This window comes from Saccopteryx leptura, chromosome 3 (genome assembly GCF_036850995.1).
Source record: "Saccopteryx leptura isolate mSacLep1 chromosome 3, mSacLep1_pri_phased_curated, whole genome shotgun sequence".
Lineage (NCBI taxonomy): Eukaryota > Metazoa > Chordata > Mammalia > Chiroptera > Emballonuridae > Saccopteryx > Saccopteryx leptura.
The window spans coordinates 349,325,297-349,342,234 of record NC_089505.1 but is presented as its reverse complement, the minus strand read 5'-3'; the positions used below and the strand labels follow the sequence as shown (position 1 = coordinate 349,342,234).

Genomic DNA, 16,938 nt, shown 5'->3' with positions numbered 1-16,938 from the left:
TATGCTCTGCCCATCTCGGGCAGTGCTCCGTTGCAGCTGGAGCCATTCTCTTGCCTGAAGCAGAGGCCATAGAACTGTCCTCAGCGCCTTGGCCAACTTTGCTCCTATGGAACCTTGGCTGCAGGAGGGGAAGAGAGAGACAGAGAGGAAGGAGAGGGGGAGGGGTGGAGAAGCAGATAGGTGATTCTCCTGTGTGCCCTGATCGTGAATCGAATCCAGGACTTCCACAAGCCAGGCAGACACTCTACTGCTGAGCCAAATATCCAGGGCCAACCTAAATCTCTATTGGCAGATAATTATTAATTGAGAATATATTTAACTTATGGTAGAACTGGAAAATAATTGTATTTTTATTGCAGTCATGTAAAATGTATAATTTAATACTTTTTATATATTCTATGTTTAAACTTGACTGAATCATTGCTTTAGACAATGCTAATATAGAATCATTTTTTAAATAGTCACAATCACAATTTTTTATTATATCACTTTAAAAAGCCAGGTTATGAAATCTTTTTTAAAATTACTGTTGATGATACCAAAGTTACAAATAGTTATGAAAATTATTAATGATATGCCTTTTGGGTTTATTTTTTAGTAATATAGGTAACCTAAAGCATTCACTTTCTTTAACTGGTGATGAATAACACTTTATTATAAATTAATTTTTTCTCAGAAATGATTGTACATAGGATTGTATATATGTAATTTCTTACTATATTGATTATTAATTACATTATTCTTGATATTATACTGGGTTCCTAATTTAAGAATTGGAAGTTAATTAAATAAGGGTATTTGTTACAGCATGAGCATTATGAATGCATGAGGATATTTTAGTAAAAAAAATTATACTTATTTATCCTGGTTCAATGTGTCTTACAAAGTATTGTGCTTTTATTGCAAGCCAGCTGTTTTGGGAAGTTGTCTCTCTGGCACAGCTCCCAGGGTTGGAGTGCCAGATATGGGACACTGAGCCCTTGCTCCTCCAGGAGAGGCACCTGTCTGGTGAGGTACCTCCCTACTGCATGTTGCAATGTCAGGAGTGGATTTCTTTTTCTTGCGAGAAAGTGTGTAAACATTTCCTCACATCCTATGTGGTCCTTTTATTCTCTTTTTGTGAAGAACAGCAGTTCATCTAAATTTCAGATTATTTTCAGAGGGAAGAAAATCTATGTATAGTTGTATATTTGGTGTGTTTGTGGGAGGAGGGGAGTTCAGAATCCTCAAATGCCGCCCTGTTGGACTCTGCCTCTGATACCTTTTCTTCTGGTGATCTAAATTCAAATTTAGCTGTAACATTTTTTGAGCTCTACTATTATTTTTTTCTTTTTAGAGAGAGAGAGAGAGACAAACAGGGACAGACAGGTTGGAAGGGAGAGAGATGAGAAACATCAATTCTTTATTGCTGCATCTTAGTTGTTCATCGACTGCTTTCTCATATATGCCTTGACCAAGGAGGGGGGCTACAGCAGAGCAAGTGACCCCTTGCTCAAACCAGTGACCTTAAGCTACAACCCAGAAACCTTGGGCTTAAAGCCAGTGACCTTTGGGCTCAAGCCAGCTACCATAGGGTCATGTTTATGATCCCACGCTCAAGCCAGATGAGCCCGCACTCAAGCTGGCGACCTCAGGCTTTTGAACCTGGGTCCTCAGCATCCCACTCTGATGCTCTATCCACTGTGCCACTGCCTGGTCAGGCTAAGCGCTACTATTTAATGAAAATATTATACTCTGTTTTTTCATGTTAGCTTTATAAAAATATATGCAAATGTATGGAAAACCACTCTCCACCTACATGTACTTTTTATAAAGCATTCTCAAAGTAGATTTGCATTAATCATGCATCAAATACTTCATATAAGAGTATTCTATAAACAGAAGCCATGCCATTTCATTGAAAATTATTACAGAATGTACAATGCAGCAAGGAAAATTTGTGTGCTAATTGTTATGATTGAACTTTAGCAATAGTCTGACAGAATCTGCTGCCATGATATAAAATGTCTGATATGCATTTTAAATGGTTTTTTTTACTGCCATTGCTTCCTTTTTGTTTTTAGTACCTAATGCTATATATTTGAAGTGTTTGTTTCTGTTTATTGCTAGGTTATCCAGATAAATTTTGAAGAATTCGATCTGGAGATTGGCTATGATACTTTGACAATTGGTGATGGGGGTGAAGTTGGAGACCCCAGGACAGTGTTACAAGTGTAAGTTCTCCATATGTTATTTTTGACTTTGCCTATCAGAAATTTTATCCTTATTATTTTTTTATGAAATTTTATCCTTATTATTTTTTTAATGATCTCTTCCTGCACCTACAGAAGAAGCATAGTACCTTAGTTGCTATCATCAAGCAAATAAAGTATATTTGTTAGTACTTCTTCTTCAATGGACTTAAAGTACTTCATCCAAACACAGCTTATTAGAATTTATTGTCAGACAGAAACCTGTCGGAAATGGAAGCCTAGAGTGAAATTCTAAAGTGGTTGATTGGGTCTTATTTTGGATAATACCTTTGCCCTTACAGATTTTAAAAACAGACTGAAAAAAAAAACAAGTATAAAATTGATCCCTGAAACGCATACTTGTGCTGAAGACTGGTCAGAGCTGCTCACTTATTGGTAGCAAACTCATGGTGAGCTGTCAAGAACCAAAGCTGAGAGATTATTATGGTTTGAAACTTGAAGTATTTAGCAATGAAATCTGAAGTAGTGAGCCAGCATTGAACTTCAGTTATCTCAGAATTGATATAGTTAAAATAGACTAAATATGGTTCTTAACGTGAGCTAAAAGAGTGAATTTATATTGAAAAAAGGGGACATTTTAGAAACTTATTTATTGCTGGATCCTTGGGCTGTTCATTACAATGATCTACTTCTGATAAGGCTATGTCACAGGGAAAGTGTGTTCTTTACTTTGATATGAACTTCATAAGCTTTACAGCATGCTTTCTCTCAGAATTCCTTTCATAACTCTTGATTTGCAATTCAGGCTTTTTCAAGCCAACAGTTCTCAAATGGGGTCTTTTGCATCACAATTATATTGAATACTTTTTAAATGTAGATTTCAAGAGTCACATACCTGACTTATTGAACTAGTATATCTGGGATTTGGGCCCCAAAATCTATATTAATTCTAGATTTACTAGGTGATCTCTATGCACATCAAAAGTTTGAGAACTGCTAATATAAATATTTTAAAAATTATTTTTAATATAAACAAGTCCAAGATGTAATTCATTTGTCATGTTTATATAACTATATTTCTTACTGTGTAAATTGATGAAAGGTAAGCTAATACTCTTCCATGATTTTCTCTTCTCTTTTTTCATTTTTTTTGCGTGTTAATTTTATAAGCTCTTCTAGTACTTTATTCTAGAATCCTGTAATAAATTCAATGATTTATTTATATACACATCATAGGCCCTCATATTTTTCCATCTTAGTTCTTAAATTTCCAGGGAAAAAAAAAACTAAAGCAAAATAAAAGAAAAACCCTACTTCTTAGCTGTCCTCATGCATGCTTGACCTCAGCTTCAACTTCTTCCTCTCCCTGCAAGAGGGATATCATTGATCAACCACAGCTTTGTTACCTGTCTCTAAGACCACTATAAGTCCATGCTGTGGTTCCTAAGATAGAATGGACAAAAGGGTCAACATTTTATAGGTTTTACATGTTTGGCTGTGGTGCTCAAATTGTTGATAACACTACCTTTCCCCGCCCCCCTTAACAAGTCTCAGCATTTTTATCAGAATGAGGAGCCTGGTAGGCATTTCACTTCATTGAACTGAATTCTCCTGGTAATAATATACATTTCCCTCGAGGTGTCCTGGTATTTTATATATGATAGCTTAGATTTCATTATGCTGTAATATTGTATGAGAAATTAGCAGCCACAGACCTAATGTGCTCAGCAGATGCATTTCTTTGGAAGTACATGGTTTTAAAGAAACAAAAATTATATACAAAAAATCTGAATTTGTGATTTTTTTTTTGACAAACTAGCAACACTAGACCTGGATTGTCAAATAATAAAAATCAGTTGGAATTATCTCCTTGCCTCCTTTAGAGAGGGCAATAGTTCATGGTCACTAATCTGTGTAGTGTTTTACACTGCTTCTAAGAACCTTTGGATTTACCTGCCTGGGCCTATTGCCATTTCTGTATATGACACTTGATACAATACAAAATTTGATTTTATCCTTAAATTATTACTTACTATTTTCCAGATAAAAACTGTATCTGTTCCTTTACCTGACACTTCATAAAAGTGGAAGTTTCTTGGACAATAATGATGTATAGCAAATTTGGTAAATGATCCTCACCCATTTTGAGACCTGTATTTCCACATGTTTGATAGATCACATCATATATACTTTGGAAATGAGACTATAAAATGTGTATTCAGTGGGACATGTCTTTTTTCTGCTTAAGATAGAGCACTGAATTTCAGGTTTAGAGTCTTCAAAACATGGACAGGGAAAGGCATTCTGTCTGGGAAATGGACTGAGAATTTTTCCCTATGTCTGCCACAAAACCAAACTTATCTTCAGATCAAAGTCATCTTGTACAACTAACATCCCAGTTCTAATGTCTCAAAAGATGTTAGCTTATTTATATCATCAGAAAAATTATGGATATATATGTATAATAATCCAAAACGACACAGAAAAAGATATATCACAATTTTTACCTTAAATATCCAACTATTAGAACTGGTAAAATGTGAAAGAGGACATTTATTGTGATTAAGCAGTAATTTGTATATTTCCTGATGTTAAAATAATATTATAATAATATATTTGAACCATATAATTTACTTTTTTTAAATGATATAAATTTTGAAGATAGTCATGAATTTTGATATATCTGTTAATAGTCTCTTTTACAGGGCAAATTATTATACTAATAACACAGAATAGTCATGCAATATTATTTTTCAAAAGAATTCCAACTTCCCATAATGGATTTTCCTATATGGTCAAATTCAGAGTTTACTTTATCTCCAGTGGGAATAAAAATCAAATCATACTTCTATGACCATTAGCTTTTAGACTATTTCATCAATGAATCTAAGTTGGACCCTCAGTGAGAGAGTGAAAGATCTAGAAGAGAAAATTTAAAAAATACATTATACTTTAATAACCCTAGGAGATTAGCATACACACCTATGCAAAATTATTTAGATATAGCCCTTATTGTAATCATATATATTAAAGTATATGATACTAGAAAGCCCAGCGGTCATATGAAATGACTGCTGTTCTAGATATTATAAATTGTAATTAAAATGATTTGTGCAAAGGTGTCTGCTAATTCAAACTGAATTACCCAGGGCGGCGAGGACGCCCCTTTGCTTACTGCCCCACAGGGTTTTCCCCTTCTACTTGCTTAATTGCTTAAAGTAGAGTGCAATGAAGGAAACCACTGGCGGTACATTTCTTAAGAGCCACCGCTAGCTCAATAAATAAAGTTGATTTAAATAATAAAATGTTAATTCACATGTCAAAGATCTCTTTGTACAGAACATTTCTTGTGTAGATCTTTCCATCATTTTTAAGCTCGCCTTGCAGAGGACCATCAATTATTTTTAATTTTACGTCCGTTCTTTCACAAACTCTTAAACAGGCAACATAAAGTTGACCGAGTCCAAATGCAGGCTCAGGTAAAAAAATGCCAACACGCTTAAGCGTTTGGCCCTGAGACTTATTGATGGTCATAGCAAAGGCAAGTTTTACAGGAAATTGTCTATGTCTCAATTGAAATGGCAACCCTGTTTGAGATGGACCCAAATCAATTCTTGGAATGACATGTATTTCACCTTTAGAGGAGCCAGTCAAAGACTTAGCTATTATGACATTATTTTTCAATTGGAGAACCTCTAGTCTTGTACCATTGCAAAGACCCCTTCTGGTGTTAAGATTTCTTAACAGCATAATAATTGCTCCAATCTTTAACCTCAATTTGTGAGGTGGCATGCCAGAAGGCGGGACTATTTGAATGCCGTGGCAACTTCGCCCCATTGGCTAGTACAGTTACGCAAGCAACCAATAAGCTATTGGCGACAAACAGACACTTAAGCCGCATATAATAAAGATATACCTTTTTATTGATTTTAATTTATTGTGTTTACATAGATTCTAGTGTTGCCCCAAATGCATCTGCTCTCCCCCGTATTCCCCTCAACATCTCCCTTGTCCCCCTAGCCATAGCACTCTCCCCCTTCCTTTCAAGTGTATCCCCTCCTATTATCCCCTTTCCCTCTGTCCTCATTTCCTCTGGTCCCATGATCCCTCCTCTGTCTCAATTCTGTTCTCAGTTCACTTTGTTCATTGGATTCCTCAAATGAATGAGGTCATATGATATTTTTCTTTTTCTGCCTGGCTTATTTCACTTAACATAATAGTGTCCATCCATGTTGTTGCAAAAGGTAAGATTCCCTTCTTTTTTATGACCCCATAGTATTTCAATGTATATATGTACCACTGCTTTTTAATCCACTCGTCCTCTGAAGGACACTTGGGCTGTTTCCAGATCTTTGCTATTGTGAACAATGCTGCCATAAACATGGGGGTGCATTTCTCTTTTTGAAACAGTACTATGGTGTTTTGGGGGTATATTCCTAAAAGTGAAATAGCTGGGTCAAAAGGCAGTTCGATTCTTAATTTTGTGAGGAATCTCCATACTGTTTTCCACAGTGGCTGCACCAGTCTGCATTCCCACCAGCAGTGCAGGAGGGTTCCCTTTTCTCCACATCCTGGCCAACACTTATTCTGTGTTGTTTTGTTGATGAGTGCCATTCTGACCAGTGTGAGATGATATCTCATTGTGGTTTTAATTTGCATTTCTCTAATGATTAGTAATGTTGAGCATTTTTTCATATGCCTCTTGTCCGTCAGTCCTCTTTGGAGAAGTATCTATTCATTTATTTTGCCCATTTTTTTTTATTGGATTGCTTATTTTCCTGGTGTTGAGTTTTACAAGTTCTTTATAAATTTTGGTTATTAATCCCTTATCAGACGTATTGTCAAATATGTTCTCCCATTGTGTAGTTTGTCTTTTTATTCTGTTCTTATTGCCTTTAGCTGTGCAAAAGTTTTTTAGTTTGATATAGTTAATTTGTTTATCCTGTCTTTTATTTCACTTACCCATGAGATAAATCAGCAAATATTTTGCTGCGAGAGATGCTGGAGAGTTTACTGCCTATGTATTCTAAGTTGCTGATGCTTTCACAGCTTACATTTAAGTCTTTTATCCATTTTGAGTTTATTTTTGTGAATGGTGTAAGTTGGTGGTCCAGTTTCATATTTTTCCCGGTAGCTGTCCAATTTTCCCAATACCATTTGTTGAAGAGGCTTTCTTTACTCTATTGTATGTTCTTACCTCATTGGTCAAATATCAGTTGTCCATAAAGGTGTGAGTTTATTTCAGCATTATCCATTCTCTTCCATTGATCTATATGCCTGTTCTTATGCCAGTACCAAGCTGTTTTGAGTACAATGGCCTTGTTGTATAAGTTGATATCAGGAAGTGTGATGCCTCCCACTTTATTCTTCCCTTTCAATATTGCTGAGGCTATTCATGTTCTTTTTGGTTCCATATAAATTTTTGGAATATGTGTTCTATATCTTTGAAGTATATCAATTGTGTTTTAATTGGTATCGCATTGAATTTATAAATTGCTTTTGGTAATATAGACATTTTAATGATGTTTATTCTTCCTAACCATGAGAACGGCATATGCTTCCACTTGTTTGTATCTTCCTTGATTTCTTTTATCAATGTTTTATAATTTTCTGAGTACAAGTCTTTAATCTCCTTGTTTAAATTTACTCCTAGGTATTTTATTTTTTTGGTTGCAGTAGTGAAGGGGATTGTTTCCTTAATTTCTCTTTCTGACAGTTAATTGTTGGTATATAAAAATGCCTCTGATTTCTTAGTATTAATATTTTATCCTGCCACCTTGCTGAATTCATTTATCAGGTCCAGTAGTGTTTTTACTGAGACTTTAAGGTTTTCTATATACAATATCATATCATCTGCAAATAATGATAGTTTTACTTCTTCTTTTCCAATTTGGATGCCTTTTATTTCTTCTTGTTGTCTGATTGCTGTGGCTAGGACTTCCAGAACTATGTTGAGTAAGTGTGGTGAAAGGGGGCACCCCTGCTTTGTTCCTGATCTTAAGAGGATTTCTTTCAATTTTTCCCATTCAATATGATATTGGCTGTGGGTTTGTCATAGATGGCCTTTATCATGTTGAGGTATGTTCCCTGTATTCCCAATTTTCTGAGAGTTTTGATCATGCATGGATGCTGGATTTTATCGAACGCTTTTTTCTGCGTCTATTAAAATTATCATATAGTTTTCCTTATTCCTTTTGTTTATATGATGAATCACATTGATTGATTTGTGAATATTGTACCAGCCTTGCCTCCCCAGAATAAATCCCACTTGATCATGGTGTATGGTATTTTTTATATATTGCTGGATCCGGTTTGCTAATATTTTGTTGGGGATTTTAGCATCTAAATTTATCAAGGATATTGGCCTATAATTTTCTTTATTTGTGTTGTCTTTGTCTGGTTTTGGAATCAGAATAATGCTTGCCTCATAAAAGGAGTTTTGAAGTCTTCTTTCCTTTTGAATATTTTTGAAATAGCTTGAGAAGGATAGGAGTTAGTTCTTCTTTAAATATTTGGTAGAATTCACTTGTGAAGCCATCTGATCCCGGCTTTTGTTTGTTGAGAGTTTTTTGATAACTCTTTTGATCTCATTTGTTGTAATCGGTCTGTTTATGTTTTCTGATTCTTCCTGATTGCTTTTTAAAAGATTATATGTTTCAAGTAATTTGTCTATTTCATCTAGGTTGTCTACTTTTTTGCTAACAGTTTTTCATAGTATTTTCTTACATTCCTGTGTATTTCTGTTATGTCAGTTGTTATTTCTCCACTCTCATTTCTAATTTTATTTATTTGATTCCTTACTCTTTTTCTCTTTTTCTTTTGGTGAGTCTGGCTAAAGGTTCATTGATCTTGTATATCTTTTCAAAGAACCAGCTCCTGGTTTCACTGATCCTCTCTATTGTTTCTTTATCCTCTATGTCATTTATTTTCGCTCTGATCTTTATTATTTCCTTCCTTCTACTGCCTCTGGGCTTTACTTGCTGTTCTTTTTCTAGTTCTTTTAGAAGCAGAGGTAAGTTGTTTATTTGAGGTTTTTCTAGCTTCTTAAGGTATGCCTGTAATGCTATGAACTTTCCTCTCAGTACTGCCTTTGCTGTGTCCCATAAATTTTGAGTTGTTGTATGCTGATTATCATTTGTTTCAGGGAATTTTTTTTATTTCTTCTTTGATCTCATTGTTAATCCATTCGTTATTTAATAATGTGCTATTTAGTTTCCAAGTGTTTGAGGATTTTTTAGTTTTTCTGTTGTGGTTGATTTCTAATTTCATGCCATTGTGATGAAATGCTTGATATGATTTCAATCTTCTTAAATTTGTTGAGACCTGTTTTATGTCCTAACATGTGGTCTATCATAGATAATGTACCATGAGCACTTGAAAAAAATGTATATTCTGCTGCTTTAGGATGAAAGATTCTGAAGATATTATTAAATCCAGTTGATCTAGTGTGTCTTTTAAGTCTGCTGTTTTGGGGTTAATTTTCTTTCTTGAGGATCTATCTAGTGATGTTAGTGTGACATTGAAATCCCCTACAATTATAGTATTGCTGTTGATGTCACTCTTTATATCCATCACAGTCTGCTTTATATATTTAGTTGCTCCTATATTAGGTGCATAAATATTTGTAATGGTTATATTTTCCTGTTTGCTCCCTTTACCATTATGTAGTGACCTTCTTTATCTCTTACTATAGCCTTTGTTTTAAAGTCCATTTTGTCTGATATAAGTATTGCTACCTCAGCTTTTTTTTCATTTCCATTTGCATGAAATATTTTTTTCTATCCTTTTACCTTCAGTCTATGTGCATCTTTTGAGTTAAGGTATAAGGTGTGTCTCTTGTAGACAGCATATGTATGGGTCCTGTTTTCTTATCCACACAGCTACCCTCTGTCTTTTGGCTCATTTAATCCATTAACATTTAAGGTTATTATTGATATGTAGTTGTTTCTTGCCATTTTATTCTTTAAAGCTATATCCCTCTTTTCCTATATTCTTTTCCCTGCTTTGTTCTGTCTACAACAGGCCCCTTAACATTTCTTGCAGCATTGGTTTGGTTGTAATGAATTCCTTGAGTTTTTTTTTGTCTTGGGAGCTTTTTATTTCTTCTTCAATTTTAAACTATAGCCTTGCTTATAAAGTAGTCTTGGTTGTAGGCTCTTGTTCTGCATTACTTTGAATATTTCTTGCCATACCCTTCTGGCCTCAATTGTTTGTCAGAAGTTGGATGTCATCCTTATGGGGGCTCCTTTGTAGGTGATAACCTTTTTTTTTCTCTAGCAGCTTTAATATTTTCTCTTTATCTCTTAGCTTTGGTATTTTAATTATGATGTGTCTTGGGTGTAGATTTCTTTGGGTTTCTCTTTAATGAAATTCTCTGTGCTTCTTGAACTTGTGTGACTTTTTCCTGCATCAATTTAGGGAGGTTTTCAGCTATGATTTGATTGAGCAAAGTCTCTATCCCTTGTTCTTTCTCTTCTTCTTCAGGAACCCTTATGATTTGGATGTTATTTCTCCTCATGTTATCACAGAGCTCTCTTAGAAGTTCCTCAGTGAGTCTCTCTCTCTTTTTTTTTTCTACTCTGCTTCTGTGCCTTCGTTTATCTTGTGCTCTAACTCGCTGATTTGATCCTCAGCTTTATTCATCCTGATTTTAATTCCTTCCATTGTGGTCTTCATTTCTGATATTGTATTTGTCATTTCTGATTGATTCTGTTTTACTATTTCAATGTCCTTTTTTATATTTGCTATCTCTTTATTTAGGTGTTAGTTATGTCCATCTATTGTTGTTCTAAGATCTTTGAGCATCCTAACAATCCTTATTTTAAACTCTGAATTCTGTAATTTAATTTATCTGACTCGTTCAAGTCCTTTTCTGGGGATTTCTCTTGATTCATTTGCGTTATATTTCTCTGCCTTCCCATTCTGACTGTGTATAAGAAGTGTATGGCCACTGAAGTCCAATGGGTGTGGCCTCTATGTTCTCTAGGTGTGATCTGTCTGCAGGCCCACCACCCCCTCTGCCACTGCCTTGGGCGTTCGGGTATGGGTGTTGCTGATGCTAGCCTGTTGTGGCAGTCGCTGCAGTTTCCACCTCTCCTCTATGGGAGGGGCTGTGTTCACGTGCCTGGTCTATAAGCCTCCACCGGCCTCAGCCTTCACCCCGCCCCTGCAGGTGGGGCTGCATGCTGCACCAGGGTCACAATCTTTGGCACCACAGGCGGGGCTGTGCACCTATGCTCTGCCATGGGTCTCTGCAGTTCCCTGGCTTTTGCCTTTCCTCTGTGGGCAGGATTGCAGGCAGGACCACTCTGGTCACCGAACCCGCAGCCTGGTTGGACTGTTTTCATGTATAACTTCCACTCTTGCCGGCGAGACTGAGCTTATGCAAGGCCTCGCTGTGGCCAGCCAGGCTTCTGCCCCCGCTGTCAGGACCGCACTTCCATTTCCTGCTGCTGTCCACTCTCCTGCAAGCCCTCAACAGTGTGGGTGGGGATGCTTCTGTTCAGACCTCAGCATTCAATTCTGTATTCCTAAAGTCACCCTCCTTCTAAGAGACTCTGCTCTGAGTGCCATGGGAGAGCTTGTTTGGCTGGTGTCCTGCTTCCCTTTGCTGGTATTTCTTGTTCCAGGGGAAATATTCACTTTAGATTTTGGGGGTGACTCAGCCCAGGTGTTAGGGTTGCTGTCCTTCAAAGTTTTTCTCCCTATGCCTCCTAGTTTACATTCTCTTCCTGCTACTCCAGTCCTCTTAACTCCCCCAGTCTCCCAGAGTCCAGGGTTACTGGTTATGAAAGAGGTTTTCTGCATGGCACCTTTAAGAAGAATCCTGGTTCTGAGAAATCTGTCTCTTTCTCACAAACATTATCCTGAGTTGTTTCACAGATAAATACTGTCCATACGCCTCTTCTAGGCTCTGCGACTGCAGGCTGGGGCTTTGTTCCTGGGGCCCAGAACCCTCTCTTCTCGACTAAACTTACTTTCTGCCATGCGAGTCTCTCTGGGCTGACATTTGCTCCTGGGAGGTGGGCTGTCCTCTCTGCATTTCCAATTTTCCTACCAATCTCAGTGTGGCTCTTCAGTGTTCCTTGGTTAAAGAGTCCTCTCATTTAGTCCAAAGTTGTTTTTTTCAAATGATGGTTTTTAAAATTAAGTTGTAATCTACATTGGTTCTGAGAGTTAGAAGTTGGTACGTCTGCCTACTCCATCACCATATTGCCACTCTCCTAATTTATGGTATATACTTTTGCAAAACTCAAAGTAAGAAAGAATAAGGCAATGATTTCACTATATAATTTTTAGGTACTGAGAGTAAAACCCCTTTATACTTTAAATATAGTCATAAGTTATCTAAGAAATGAGCTCTTTCTTAATCAAAAGAAGAAGATATGTGTGAACATGCCATACTTCTTCACTTTTTGCATAACTCCTTCTTTAGAGAATTTTGAAGCCACTCTCTTTTTTTTTTTATAATAATTTTATTTTTTTAATGGGGTGACATCAATAAATCAGGATACATATATTCAAAGATAACAAGTCCAGGGTATCTTGTCGTTCAGTTATGTTGCATACCCACCACCCAAAGTCAGATTGTCCTCTGTCACCTTCTATCTTGTTTTCTTTGTGCCCCTCCCCACCACCTTTCCCTCTCCCATTCCCCCCTCCCCCCCGTAACCACCACACTCTTATCAATGTCTCTTAGTTTCACTATTATGTCCCACCTACGTATGGAATAATACAGTTCCTGGTTTTTTCTGATTTACTTATTTCGCTTCGTATCATGTTATCAAGATCCCACCATTTTGCTGTAAATGTTCCGATGTCATCATTTCTTATGGCTGAGTAGTATTCCATAGTGTATATGTGCCACATCTTCTTTATCCAGTCATCTATTGATGGGCTTTTTGGTTGTTTCCATGTCCTGGCCACTGTGAACAATGCTGCAATAAACATGGGGCTGCATGTGTCTTTACATATCAATGTTTCTGAGTTTTTGGGATATATACCCAGTAGAGGGATTGCTGGGTCATAAGGTAGTTCTATTTTCAGTTTTTTGAGGAACCACCATACTTTCTTCCATAATGGTTGTACTACTTTACATTCCCACCAACAGTGTATGAGGGTTCCTTTTTCTCCACAGCCTCTCCAACATTTGCTATTTCCTGTCTTGCTAATGACAGCTAATCGAACAGGTGTGAGGTGGTATCTCATTGCCGTTTTGATTTGCATTTCTCTAATAGCTAAAGAAGATGAGCATCTTTTCATATATCTGTTGGCCATTTGTATTTCTTCCTGGGAGAAGTGTCTATTCATATCCTCTTCCCATTTTTTTATTGGATTGTTTGTTTGTTTGTTGTTGAGTTTTATGAGTTCTTTGTAAATTTTGGATATTAGGCCCTTATCTGAGCTGTTGTTTGAAAATATCATTTCCCATTTAGTTGGCTTTCTGTTTATTTTGTTATCAGTTTCTCTTGCTGAGCAAAAACTTCTTAGTCTGATGTAGTCCCATTCATTAATTTTTGCCTTCACTTCTCTTGCCTGTGGAGTCAAATTCATAAAATGCTCTTTAAAACCCAGGTCCATGAGTTGAGTACCTATGTCTTCTTCTATGTACTTAATTGTTTCAGGTCTTATGTTTAGATCTTTGATCCATTTTGAGTTAATTTTTGTACAGGGGGAGAGACTGTAGTCCAGTTTCATTCTTTTGCATGTGGCTTTCCAGTTTTCCCAGCACCATTTATTGAAGAGGCTTTCTTTTCTCCATTGTGTGTTGTTGGCCCCTTTATCAAAAATTATTTGACTATATATATGTGGTTTTATTTCTGGAATTTCTATTCTGTTCCATTGGTCTGATTGTCTATTTTTCTGTCAATACCATGCTGTTTTGATTGTCGTGGCCCTATAATATAGTTTGAAGTCAGGTATTGTAATGCCCCCAGCTTCATTCTTTTTCTTTAGGATTGCTTTGGCTATTCGGGGTTTTTTATAGTTCCATATAAATCTGATGATTTTTTGCTCTATTTCTTTAAAAAACGTCATTGGAAGTTTGATGGGATTTGCATTAAATTTGTATATTGCTTTGGGTAATATAGCCATCTTGATTATATTTATTCTTCCTAGCCAAGAACAAGGTATATTCTTCCATCTCATTATATCTTTTTCGATTTCCCTTAACAATGGTTTATAGTTTTCATTATATAAGTCCTTTACATTCTTTGTTATGTTTATTCCAAAGTATTTTATTTTTTTTGTTGCAATCGTGAAGGGGATTATTCTTTTGAGTTCCTTCTCAGTTGTTTCATTGTTGGCATATAGAAAGGCTATTGACTTCTGTATGTTAATTTTGTATCCTGCGACCTTACTGTATTGGCTTATTGTTTCTAGTAGTCTTTTTGTGGATTCTTTGGGGTTTTCGATGTATAGGATCATATCATCTGCAAAAAGTGATACCTTTACTTCTTCTTTTCCGATATGGATGCCTTTTATTTCTTTGTCTTGTCTGATTGCTCTGGCTAGAACTTCTAGTACCACATTAAATAAGAGTGGAGAGAGTGGACAACCCTGTCTTGTTCCTGATTTAAGGGGGAAAGCCTTCAGTTTAGTGCCATTTAATATGATGTTAGCTGATGGTTTATCATGTTGAGATATTTTCCTTCTATACCCATTTTGTTGAGAGTCTTAAACATAAAATTGTGTTGTATTTTATCGAAAGCCTTTTCTGCGTCTATTGATAATATCATGTGGTTTTTGTTCTTTGTTTTGTTGATATGGTGTATTACGTTAACCGTTTTACGTATGTTGAACCATCCTTGAGATTCTGGGATGAATCCCACTTGATCATGATGTATTATTTTTTTAATATGTTGTTGTATTCAATTTGCTAGTATTTTGTTTAGTATTTTAGCATCTGTATTCATTAGAGATATTGGTCTGTAGTTTTCTTTTTTTGTGCCATCCTTGCCTGGTTTTGGTATGAGGGTTATGTTGGCCTCATAAAATGGGTTTGGAAGTATTGCTTCTTCTTCAATTTTTTGGAAGACTTTGAGTAGAATAGGAACCAAGTCTTCTTTGAATGTTTGATAAAATTCGCTTGTATAGCCGTCAGGGCCTGGACTTTTATTTTTGGGGAGGTTTTTAATGTTTTTTTCTATTTCTTCTTTACTGATAGGTCTGTTTAGGCTTTCTGCTTCTTCTTGACTCAGTCTAGGAAGGTTGTATTGTTCTAGGAATTTATCCATTTCTTCTAAGTTGTTGAATTTAGTGGCATAAAGTTTTTCATAGTATTCTACAATAATTCTTTGTATATCTACGGTGTCCAAGGTGATTTCTCCTCTTTCATTTTGGATTTTGTTTATATGAGTTCTTTCTCTTTTTTCCTTGGTAAGTCTTGCCAAGGGTTTGTCAATTTTGTTGATCTTTTCAAAGAACCAGCTCCTTGTTCTATTAATTTTTTCTATAGTTTTTCTGTTCTCTAATTCATTTATTTCTGCTCTGATTTTTATTATCTCCTTTCTTCGGCTGGTTTTGGGTTGTCTTTGTTCTTCTTTTTCTAGTTCCTTAAGGTGGGAAGTTAAGTGGTTCACTTGGGCTCTCTCTTGTTTGTTCATATATGCCTGAAGTGATATGAACTTCCCTCTTATTACTGCTTTTGCTGCATCCCATAGATTCTGATATGTCGTATTGTCATTTTCATTAGTCTGTATATATCTTTTGATCTCTGCACTTATTTCTTCTTTGACCCATTCATTTTTTAAAAGTATGTTGTTTAGTTTCCACATTTTTGTGGGATTTTTTTCCTCTTTTTTGCAGTTGAATTCTAGTTTCAAGGCTTTATGATCAGAAAATATGCTTGGTACAACTTCAATTTTTCTGAATTTGCTGATGTTGTTTTTGTGGCCCAACATATGGTCAATTCTTGAGAATGATCCATGTACACTGGAGAAAAATGTATACTCAGTCACTTTGGGATGAAATGTTCTGTAGATGTCTATCATATCTAGGTGCTCTAGTGTTTTGTTTAAGGCCACTATGTCTTTGTTGATTCTCTGTTTGGAAGACCGATCTAGAGCCGTCAGCGGTGTATTGAGGTCTCCAAGTATGATTGTGTTTTTGTCAGTTTTTGTTTTAAGATCAATAAGTAGCTGTCTTATATATTTTGGTGCTCCTTGGTTTGGTGCATATATATTAAGAATTGTTATGTCTTCTTGATTCAGTGTCCCCTTAGCCATTATGAAACGGCCATTTTTGTCTCTGAGTACTTTTCCTGTCTTGTAGTCAGCATTATCCGATATGAGTATTGCTACACCTGCTTTTTTTTGGATGTTATTTGCTTGGAGTATTGTTTTCCAGCCTTTCACTTTGAATTTGTTTTTATCCTTGTTACTTAGATGAGTTTCCTGTAGGCAGCATACAGTTGGATTTTCTTTTTTAATCCATTCTGCTACTCTGTGCCTTTTTATTCGTGAGTTTAATCCGTTTACATTTAGTGTAATTATTGATACTTGTGAGTTCCCTATTGCCATTTTATATCTTGCTTTCTGTTAGTTTTGTGTCTTGTTTGATCCTTCTCTTTCGTTTTTCTATCTTTTGTTTTTATTTGGTTGTATTCCATACATCTTTCCTCTGTTGCTATCTTTTTTATCTCATGTGCTTCTGTGGTGGTTTTTTCAATTGTGGTTACCTTTGAGTAATGAAAAGGGTTCCTACCCTGTTCATTGTAGCGAACTATTTTGTGAGTACTTTTGCACTC

The 16,938-nt window shown here is 35.9% G+C and overlaps 1 protein-coding gene across 3 annotated transcripts in view; it reads left to right on the top strand.

Annotated features, from left to right (window-relative positions):
- The window catches only part of CSMD3 (CUB and Sushi multiple domains 3), a 1,231,016-nt gene that overhangs the window by 638,197 nt on the left and 575,881 nt on the right, over nucleotides 1–16,938 (top strand). For all 3 annotated transcript variants that reach the window (XM_066379371.1, XM_066379370.1, XM_066379369.1), the window contains one exon: nucleotides 2,110–2,213. In XM_066379371.1, the coding sequence (XP_066235468.1) occupies nucleotides 2,110–2,213 (104 nt within the window). The remainder of the gene's footprint in view (nucleotides 1–2,109; nucleotides 2,214–16,938) is intronic.